This window comes from Trichomycterus rosablanca, chromosome 13 (genome assembly GCF_030014385.1).
Source record: "Trichomycterus rosablanca isolate fTriRos1 chromosome 13, fTriRos1.hap1, whole genome shotgun sequence".
NCBI lineage: Eukaryota > Metazoa > Chordata > Actinopteri > Siluriformes > Trichomycteridae > Trichomycterus > Trichomycterus rosablanca.
Genome location: NC_086000.1, coordinates 2,489,947 through 2,501,691, shown reverse-complemented (window position 1 = coordinate 2,501,691; position 11,745 = coordinate 2,489,947). Strand labels below are relative to the sequence as shown.

General features: G+C 40.8%; 1 protein-coding gene across 3 annotated transcripts in view; it reads left to right on the top strand.

The window, feature by feature from the left end:
• Positions 1-595: 595 nt before the first annotated feature.
• ugp2b (UDP-glucose pyrophosphorylase 2b) overlaps positions 596-11,745 on the top strand; it is a 30,227-nt gene continuing 19,077 nt past the window's right edge. Inside the window, exon 1 of one of the 3 annotated variants that reach the window (XM_063007145.1) lies at positions 596-722. Coding sequence is in view for 2 of the 3 variants with exons in the window: in XM_063007144.1 (XP_062863214.1) it covers positions 2,378-2,396 (19 nt within the window). In the remaining variant the exon portion in view is untranslated. Of the gene's footprint in view, positions 723-2,044; positions 2,397-5,163; positions 5,203-11,745 lie in introns of those variants that run through there. The other 2 variants (XM_063007144.1, XM_063007143.1) reach the window with 2 other exon arrangements.

Here is an 11,745-nt window from a genome sequence, read left to right as displayed (position 1 = left end):
TCAGCTGCCGTAGAGGACAGTAAAGGGCGGATGCGAGCGATGTTGCGGAGATGGAAGAATGCAGACCTGGATAGAGATTTTATGTGCGGTTTGAAACACAGAAGGGGATCGAACAGAACACCAAGATTGCGGACATTGACTGAGGGTGTGATTATGATGTCATTTATAGAAAGAACAGAGTTAAAAAGAATATAATTATGATAAAGGCTTTAAGAATAGTGTTGCTGTTCTTAAATGGGTGTTTTCCAGTTGCTAACTGCCGCCATTAACAGTTTAAAATAAGGATTTTGTTGGCATTACGTAATAATAGTTAAAGAGCATAAACAATATGTAGTAAAATGCACAAACGCAAAGCATTTATAGTTGGGCTGTGTTGTGTAAAATCACAGATGGATCTCCTTTCTGACCTTGGCAAGGAGACCACTGTTCCATGGGCTTTGTACATACAGACATGTCTGTGCAGATGATCTCATGACCTTAAGTTGGTTAGAGATGGAGGCCCTACGTGACTCCCCCCCCCCCTGTAGTGCACTAGCTAGGGTTTAGGTGATTTGGGATACGGCCGGCAGAGCCAGTTCTTCCGCGGTGCAGCGAGCGCATCACTGGGGGGGAGCGGATCGGAATGTGAGCTGCCTTCGTGACTGTTGCTGGGTGGAATCTGAGCTGAATCTTTAATTCAGGACCGGGTTTTTAGGATCAGTACTTTCCTCCTTCCTATATCAGTAAGAAACTGCTGGTTACTTTCACTTTATCGCGTCAATACAGAGGCTTGTATTTACTGCGGGCACAAACGCCATTGCGCAAATATTATATGCTGTACGGTCGCCTATAAACTGTGTAAAGACGCATTACCGTAAAGTATGGTATATTTGCGCACTGTGTTTGCTTTTTTCGTCAAAACGTTCGACCCCTACGGTTTAGCGACGTTAGCACAGCAGTGGTGCACTGACCTTGATCAGATAAATGCTTTAATAGAATTGCAATCAAAAATCGCAGCGTTTATTTGTACAAATATATAATGTGCATCTGACGTCGAATTGTGTACGTGTCTTTTAGACAGTTCTGTGAATGGATGATGCTTCCTTCACTTGCTCCTTGGATTTTCCCTGTCCAAATAAAAAGCAATAGGATTGATTTCAAGTTCATCTAACTGTAACTAGTTAGCTAGCTTGGATTATTTTTTATCCTCCTAGTCCTTATCTAAAGATATAATCAAGTTTACTGGCACAGTTGGTGATTATTAGTCCTAGGAAATATCACAATATATTAGTGTGCTATATTTGGAAACTATGCTTCTATGTTTTTTGTCTTAAATTAGTTTTTTTCCTTCAATTTATTGCTGCTTTTTGGATCATGCATGTGCAATTTTATCTCCTCTAAAAGCATGCATGTTTTGTCTGGCATTCATGCGATTATTCCTGAATTCCTTTATTTTTGTTTTTGTTGAATCAGCTGAAGGTCATGTGAAAGTCGTATGCAAACGTCGTGACACCCCTGGTTAAAATCTTTTAAAAGGAACAAACGTAAATGTAACAATTTATTGCAAAAATGTGAGCACAATTTAATTTATTGCTAAATGTAATATACAGCAATCACTTCCTCCAGTATGTTAAATTCATCAAATGAACAGTAAGTGTGCGTTCAGACGTGCAAGAGTTTGTACTCTAGATAATGTGTTGATCTGTTTTCACTTACAAAACCAGCCAGGCATAGAATTTGATCAGGGGTGTGATTTTTTCTCTCTCTCACAAGAATACGTTTGTGCTCATATTTTAAGTCAGAAACGTAAATGGTCTTGAATTCGTGTTGCACATGAAGGAAGCATAATGTAAGAAAAGGGGCGCGGTTAATCTAATGAGAATGTGACAGCCGACCAACGAGTGACCGTTATGATCTGACAGGGTGTTTGTTTCAAAAAGCTTCATATACACTATCTAGTGCACTAACCGAAGTACATGAGTGATGTAAATTCCGTACCCTACTTAGTGCACTTGTTTAAATGAAGGGTAGTTTTCAGGACGGAGGAGAGTTTGCTTGGAGTTAATGGGGACTGGCGGCTGTGCAGCTTGAATCCAGCTGTAAAACTCCGCCTCTGCTCCGCGTTCCTCCGCCGCTCAGGAGCGATGAATGTGCGACTAAAGGTCGCTACAGGTTCTGCAACTTCTTTATTACAGTGGGAGGGGAAATAAAAAGCACGTAGTTACAGTGCGAGGTACAAGCAAAGTTATGAATCGAGCCGAACCGATAGGATGAACCGTCCGTCCTGACGATAAACCGAACCAATTCCACTCCGGAGGATAAATAAAGGATTTTATTTTTATTATTAATTAACAGAACACCGCTGGAGCTGAAAATAGGTTTTAATTTATTAGGAGCGATGAGGCTTTATGTGGAAGGTAAGTTGATGAACTATAATATCGCGATACTTGGAGACATTCCTATAGTATATTTGAAGTATCGCGATATTTCGTTTTGCGTTGGTTGCTTATTATGCTGAATTGATTCATTAATGAGGAAAATTAGAGACAAATAGATGGTACAAGCTAGATTTTACTTAATATAATAATAATATTAATAATAATAATAATAATAATATGTTAGTTACTCTGTGTACAGGACAGTGTACTTATGGGTGATTAGGTATGCAAATTTTGAATAACTAATTAATGAATTAAACATGAACTAAAACGTCGCTAGAAATTCATAAGTTCATTATTTTAGTCAGTTTAGCTTTGTTATTAATTAACCAAACACCGCTGGAGTAAAAAAAAATACTTTATAGGCTTTATGTGGAAGGTAAGTTGATGAACTATAATATCGCGATACTTGGAGACATTCCTATAGTATATTTGAAGTATCGCGATATTTCGTTTTGCGTTGGTTGCTTATTATGCTGAATTGATTTCCAAATTAATTGAGGAAAATTAGAGACAAATAGGTGGTGCAAGCTAGATTTTATATTATATATATATATATATATATATATATATATATATATATATATATATATAATTATTATTATGGTAGTTACTGTGAGTACAAGAAGTATCAAGGCCCGTACTTCCAGACTTTTGAAAAGCTTTTTCCCCTCTGCCATAAAAACATTAAACTATCAAACTTTACATCCTAGGAAATAATGTGCAATTTATAGGGACTGTGCAATAACCTTCTCCTGTAAAGTTCTTAAAACCACATGTTTATTTTTGTATCTAGATGTGTATATGTTTATTTGTAAATAGATGTGTGTATATACAGTGTATCACAAAAGTGAGTACACCCCTCACATTTCTGCAGATATTTAAGTATATCTTTTCATGGGACAACACTGACAAAATGACACTTTGACACAATAAAAAGTAGTCTGTGTGCAGCTTATATAACAGTGTAAATTTATTCTTCCCTCAAAATAACTCAATATACAGCCATTAATGTCTAAACCACCGGCAACAAAAGTGAGTACACCCCTTAGTGAAAGTTCCTGAAGTGTCAATATTTTGTGTGGCCACCATTATTTCCCAGAACTTCCTTAACTCTCCTGGGCATGGAGTTTACCAGAGCTTCACAGGTTGCCACTGGAATGCTTTTCCACTCCTCCATGACGACATCACGGAGCTGGCGGATATTCGAGACTTTGCGCTCCTCCACCTTCCGCTTGAGGATGCCCCAAAGATGTTCTATTGGGTTTAGGTCTGGAGACATGCTTGGCCAGTCCATCACCTTTACCCTCAGCCTCTTCAATAAAGCAGTGGTCGTCTTAGAGGTGTGTTTGGGGTCATTATCATGCTGGAACACTGCCCTGCGACCCAGTTTCCGGAGGGAGGGGATCATGCTCTGCTTCAGTATTTCACAGTACATATTGGAGTTCATGTGTCCCTCAATGAAATGTAACTCCCCAACACCTGCTGCACTCATGCAGCCCCACACCATGGCATTCCCACCACCATGCTTGACTGTAGGCATGACACACTTATCTTTGTACTCCTCACCTGATTGCCGCCACACATGCTTGAGACCATCTGAACCAAACAAATTAATCTTGGTCTCATCAGACCATAGGACATGGTTCCAGTAATCCATGTCCTTTGTTGACATGTCTTCAGCAAACTGTTTGCGGGCTTTCTTGTGTAGAGACTTCAGAAGAGGCTTCCTTCTGGGGTGACAGCCATGCAGACCAATTTGATGTAGTGTGCGGCGTATGGTCTGAGCACTGACAGGCTGACCCCCCACCTTTTCAATCTCTGCAGCAATGCTGACAGCACTCCTGCGCCTATCTTTCAAAGACAGCAGTTGGATGTGACGCTGAGCACGTGCACTCAGCTTCTTTGGACGACCAACGCGAGGTCTGTTCTGAGTGGACCCTGCTCTTTTAAAACGCTGGATGATCTTGGCCACTGTGCTGCAGCTCAGTTTCAGGGTGTTGGCAATCTTCTTGTAGCCTTGGCCATCTTCATGTAGCGCAACAATTCGTCTTTTAAGATCCTCAGAGAGTTCTTTGCCATGAGGTGCCATGTTGGAACTTTCAGTGACCAGTATGAGAGAGTGTGAGAGCTGTACTACTAAATTGAACACATCTGCTCCCTATGCACACCTGAGACCTAGTAACACTAACAAATCACATGACATTTTGGAAGGAAAATGACAAGCAGTGCTCAATTTGGACATTTAGGGGTGTAGTCTCTTAGGGGTGTACTCACTTTTGTTGCCGGTGGTTTAGACATTAATGGCTGTATATTGAGTTATTTTGAGGGAAGAATAAATTTACACTGTTATATAAGCTGCACACAGACTACTTTTCATTGTGTCAAAGTGTCATTTTGTCAGTGTTGTCCCATGAAAAGATATACTTAAATATCTGCAGAAATGTGAGGGGTGTACTCACTTTTGTGATACACTGTACATGTACCGTCAAGGAGATGCTCTTAAAATTTCGTTGTGCACTGTGCAATGACAATAAAGGCATTCTATTCTATTCTATTCTATTCTATTCTATACAGGACAGTCACAGTGTACTTATGGGTGATTAGGTATGCAAATTTTTAATAACTAATAACTAATTCATGAATTAAACATTCATTAAAACGTCGTTACAAATTCATAAGTTAATTATTTATGTCAATTTAGCTTTGTTATTATTTAACCAAACACCGCTGGAGCTAAAAATAGGTTTTAATTTATTAGGAGCGATGAGGCTTTATGTGGAAGGTAAGTTGATGAACTATAATATCGCGATACTTGGAGACATTCCTATAGTATATTTGAAGTATCGCGATATTTCGTTTTGCGTTGATTGCTTATTATGCTGAATTAACGTCCAAATGAATTGAGGAAAATTAAAGAGAAATAGATGGTACAAACTAGATTTTATCTAATAATGTAATATATAATAATTATGTATATAATATATAATAATAATAATTATGTTAGTTACAGTAGTTACTGTGAGTACAGGATGGTCACAATGTACCTGCAGGTGATGGTGTTACATTAGGTATGCAAATGAACTTATTAATGAATTTAACATGAATTAAAATGTCATTAGAAACTCATCAGTTCATTATTTATGTCAATTTAGATTTGCATTTCATTACAAAATTACAAAAATACAGATGGACAATTCCGTCTCTTCTACCATATTCATAACTGTAAGCTGTTGTTTTTCATTGTCAGACGAACGTTGTCAAATACGCCTATAATACAACGATACTTACACGGTAATAACACGGTAATGCGTGTTGTTCTGTTGAGTCGAAGCCTTGGGACGGATTGCCACCCTGTCCAGGGTATTTCTGCCTAGCGTCTACTGTTTCCCGGTGGAACGGGACCCGCCAGAACCCTGACCGGGATAAATCCTGGTGTTAGTAAAGAGTTAAACGCTTTGCTGAAGCTCTGAGTGTTTATGATGGAATAAAACAGGCCGCCTGCTGTCATGAGGAGTTTTACAATAGCGCCTCAGATAACTAATAGATAAGTGTTTATGTATATACGTGATGAAGTAGGTAGTGTGGGTGCTGCAGAGCAACACGTGTCTTGGAAACCTATGTTCAAACCTTACCTCTGGTCGCTGTCTGTAAGATATTCTGGAATTGTACGATATTATAGTATCGAATTTTCTCCATGCCATTTGTCTGGGTTTCTCACCTCTCCCAAAACGTGCAGAAGGTGGACCGGCTGGTCTGAGCTGTGTCAGTACGGGAGTGAATGAAAGTGGCGCACTGGCTTCGATCATGATGCTTCAAGAGCAGACAGTAGGACAAAAACACAATATAAATAAGTACATAAATAAAACAGTGTAACCTTGGCATCAGAAACCCAGTGCTGAACATCAGGGGTTCTGCTGGGACCGTGTTCAGTTTGGAACTCGGGCGTCCGTGTTTGCTCGAGGTCGTTCGTTTCGAGGATTATCCGACAGTTCTGATGTAATGTGGAGAAAGGGTGAATGAAGCCAACGTGGACGTGAGGAATGACGGCACCGCCAGTGTTTGTGACCTGATCAAACGAGCCGTAATATGACAGATGAGATGAGCACGCTCGTACAGGCTGTATACGCTGTATAGTGTTCCTGATAAAACACGTCAGTGCAGGAAGCTGCAGCGTGCATATAAACCCTGTTTAAATATTTCAGGTACTTTAGATGAGATAAGAAAGTGGACGCATGAATAAATCCTTCTGCTTTTTTACACCATCAGGACTTCGGCTGGTTTATTAAACAAATAAGACAGACGTCGACTGAGCAGATATAATTTCCAGTTAGTAGTAATCAGGAAGCTTGATTATATTAGGAATGTTTATTATCGATAACTGACGGGGTCAGGGTTCGATTACTGCTGTTGCCCAAAAATTCCTTTATATTTATTCAGTTGATGGTCAGACTGCTGATCTGAGACTCACCCTCACCCACCCTCAGTGCTCATGCACCAGGTAGATATTTAGAGAGCGAGCAGTTTTAACTCTATATAATACTTTTATATTATTTAATATTATACAGGACTAATCGGGCTAGATTTCTAATTGTAGGATTGTGGGTCTGTTGTGTATCTTATTATTATTATTAGTTGTAGTAGTACCAATATGTTTTGCATTTGGAAGGATTTTTGATTTTTGAACCGATTTACAGATTTCAGTTTTGTTTGGGACCCAGGATGAGCTCAATCCAGTCAGGTGATCTGTACTTAGAAATATGTGGCGGAATGCAGGCCGAGGTTTGAAGTTGAGCCTGACAAACAGGAATTCGGTGCAGTAGCCGAGGTGCTCGGATGAGTCTGATCTACTAAAGAACGATCAGTAAAACACGCAGTTATCCTGTCGGACGGGTCTCGTCGTTCTACTGCTGTAGAAGTGTAGTGTAGCGAAAAATCCACAAACTAAACAGGTGATGGGAAAAGAAAGAGGGCGGCCAAAATAACATAAATATATAAATGTAACAAATGATAGATAGATAGACAGATAGACAGACAGGTGTGGATAGATAGATAGATAGATAGATAGATAGATAGATAGATAGATAGATAGATAGATAGACAGACAGACAGACAGACAGACAGACAGACAGACAGACAGACAGACAGACAGGATAGATAGATAGATAGATAGATAGATAGATAGATAGATAGATAGATAGATAGAAAGACAGACAGGATAGATAGATAGATAGATAGACAGACAGACAGACAGACAGACAGACAGACAGACAGACAGACAGGTAGAAAGACAGACAGGATAGATAGATAGATAGATAGATAGATACAGTGTATCACAAAAGTGAGTACACCCCTCACATTTCTGCAAATATTTCATTATATCTTTTCATGGGACAACACTATAGACATGAAACTTGGATATAACTTAGAGTAGTCAGTGTACAGCTTGTATAGCAGTGTAGATTTACTGTCTTCTGAAAATAACTCAACACACAGCCATTAATGTCTAAATGGCTGGCAACATAAGTGAGTACACCCCACAGTGAACATGTCCAAATTGTGCCCAAATGTGTCGTTGTCCCTCCCTGGTGTCATGTGTCAAGGTCCCAGGTGTAAATGGGGAGCAGGGCTGTTAAATTTGGTGTTTTGGGTACAATTCTCTCATACTGGCCACTGGATATTCAACATGGCACCTCATGGCTAAGAACTCTCTGAGGATGTGAGAAATAGAATTGTTGCTCTCCACAAAGATGGCCTGGGCTTTAAGAAGATTGCTAACACCCTGAAACTGAGCTACAGCATGGTGGCCAAGGTCATACAGCAGTTTTCCAGGACAGGTTCCACTCGGAACAGGCTTCGCCAGGGTCGACCAAAGAAGTCGAGTCCACGTGTTCGGCGTCATATCCAGAGGTTGGCTTTAAAAAATAGACACATGAGTGCTGCCAGCATTGCTGCAGAGGTTGAAGACGTGGGAGGTCAGCCTGTCAGTGCTCAGACCATACGCCGCACACTGCATCAACTTGGTCTGCATGGTCGTCATCCCAGAAGGAAGCTGACGCACAAGAAAGCCAGCAAACAGTTTGCTGAAGACAAGCAGTCCAAGAACATGGATTACTGGAATGCCCTGTGGTCTGACGAGACCAAGATAAACTTGTTTGGCTCAGATGGTGTCCAGCATGTGTGGCGGCGCCCTGGTGAGAAGTACCAAGACAACTGTATCTTGCCTACAGTCAAGCATGGTGGTGGTAGCATCATGGTCTTGGGCTGCATGAGTGTTGCTGGCCCTGGGGAGCTGCGGTTCATTGAGGGAAACATGAATTCCAACATGTACTGTGACATTCTGAAACAGAGCATGATCCCCTCCCTTCGAAAACTGGGCCTCATGGCAGTTTTCCAACAGGATAACGACCCCAAACACAACCTCCAAGATGACAACTGCCTTGCTGAGGAAGCTGAAGGTAAAGGTGATGGACTAAACCCAATTGAGCACCTGTGGCACATCCTCAAGTGGAAGGTGGAGGAGTTCAAGGTGTCTAACATCCACCAGCTCCGTGATGTCATCATGGAGGAGTGGAAGAGGATTCCAGTAGCAACCTGTGCAGCTCTGGTGAATTCCATGCCCAGGAGGGTTAAGGCAGTGATAATAATGGTGGTCACACAAAATATTGACACTTTGGGCACAATTTGGACATGTTCACTGTGGGGTGTACTCACTTATGTTGCCAGCCATTTAGACATTAATGGCTGTGTGTTGAGTTATTTTCAGAAGACAGTAAATCTACACTGCTATACAAGTTGTACACTGACTACTCTAAATTATATCCAAGTTTCATGTCTATAGTGTCGTCCCATGAAAAGATATAATAAAATATTTGCAGAAATGTGAGGGGTGTACTCACTTTTGTGATACACTGTAGATAGATAGATAGATAGATAGATAGATAGATAGATAGACAGACAGACAGACAGGTAGAAAGACAGACAGGTAGAAAGACAGACAGGATAGATAGATAGATAGATAGATAGATAGATAGATAGATAGATAGATAGATAGATAGATAGACAGACAGACAGACAGGTAGACAGACAGGTAGATAGATAGATAGATAGATAGATAGATAGATAGATAGATAGACAGACAGACAGACAGACAGACAGACAGACAGACAGACAGACAGACAGACAGACAGATAGATAGACAGACAGGTAGACAGACAGGTAGAAATACAGACAGGATAGACAGACAGACAGACAGACAGACAGACAGACAGACAGACAGACAGACAGACAGACAGATAGATAGATAGATAGATAGATAGATAGATAGATAGATAGATAGATAGACAGACAGACAGACAGACAGGTAGACAGACAGACAGACAGGATAGATAGATAGATAGATAGATAGATAGATAGACAGACAGACAGACAGACAGACAGACAGACAGACAGATTAGATAGATAGATAGATAGATAGATAGATAGATAGATAGATAGATAGATAGATAGATAGATAGATACAGTGTATCACAAAAGTGAGTACACCCCTCACATTTCTGCAGATATTTAAGTATATCTTTTCATGGGACAACACTGACAAAATGACACTTTGACACAATGAAAAGTAGTCTGTGTGCAGCTTATATAACAGTGTAAATTTATTCTTCCCTCAAAATAACTCAATATACAGCCATTAATGTCTAAACCACCAGCAACAAAAGTGAGTACACCCCTAAGAGACTACACCCCTAAATGTCCAAATTGAGCACTGCTTGTCATTTTCCCTCCAAAATGTCATGTGACTCGTTAGTGTTACTAGGTCTCAGGTGTGCATAGGGAGCAGGTGTGTTCAATTTAGTAGTACAGCTCTCACACTCTCTCATACTGGTCACTGAAAGTTCCAACATGGCACCTCATGGCAAAGAACTCTCTGAGGATCTTAAAAGACGAATTGTTGCGCTACATGAAGATGGCCAAGGCTACAAGAAGATTGCCAACACCCTGAAACTGAGCTGAAGCACAGTGGCCAAGATCATCCAGCGTTTTAAAAGAGCAGGGTCCACTCAGAACAGACCTCGCGTTGGTCGTCCAAAGAAGCTGAGTGCACGTGCTCAGCGTCACATCCAACTGCTGTCTTTGAAAGATAGGCGCAGGAGTGCTGTCAGCATTGCTGCAGAGATTGAAAAGGTGGGGGGTCAGCCTGTCAGTGCTCAGACCATACGCCGCACACTACATCAAATTGGTCTGCATGGCTGTCACCCCAGAAGGAAGCCTCTTCTGAAGTCTCTACACAAGAAAGCCCGCAAACAGTTTGCTGAAGACATGTCAACAAAGGACATGGATTACTGGAACCATGTCCTATGGTCTGATGAGACCAAGATTAATTTGTTTGGTTCAGATGGTCTCAAGCATGTGTGGCGGCAATCAGGTGAGGAGTACAAAGATAAGTGTGTCATGCCTACAGTCAAGCATGGTGGTGGGAATGCCATGGTCTGGGGCTGCATGAGTGCAGCAGGTGTTGGGGAGTTACATTTCATTGAGGGACACATTAACTCCAATATGTACTGTGAAATACTGAAGCAGAGCATGATTCCCTCCCTCCGGAAACTGGGTCGCAGGGCAGTGTTCCAGCATGATAATGACCCCAAACACACCTCTAAGATGACCACTGCTTTATTGAAGAGGCTGAGGGTAAAGGTGATGGACTGGCCAAGCATGTCTCCAGACCTAAACCTAATAGAACATCTTTGGGGCATCCTCAAGCGGAAGGTGGAGGAGCGCAAAGTCTCGAATATCCGCCAGCTCCGTGATGTCGTCATGGAGGAGTGGAAAAGCATTCCAGTGGCAACCTGTGAAGCTCTGGTAAACTCCATGCCCAGGAGAGTTAAGGCAGTTCTGGGAAATAATGGTGGCCACACAAAATATTGACACTTCAGGAACTTTCACTAAGGGGTGTACTCACTTTTGTTGCCGGTGGTTTAGACATTAATGGCTGTATATTGAGTTATTTTAAGGGAAGAATAAATTTACACTATTATATAAGCTGCACACAGACTACTTTTCATTGTGTCAAAGTGTCATTTTGTCAGTGTTGTCCCATGAAAAGATATACTTAAATATCTGCAGAAATGTGAGGGGTGTACTCACTTTTGTGATACACTGTAGATAGATAGATAGATAGATAGATAGATAGATAGATAGATAGATAGATAGATAGATAGAAAGAAAGACAGACAGACAGACAGGATAGATAGATAGATAGATAGATAGATAGATAGATAGATAGATAGATAGATAGATAGATAGATAGATAGATAGATCCAGTAGT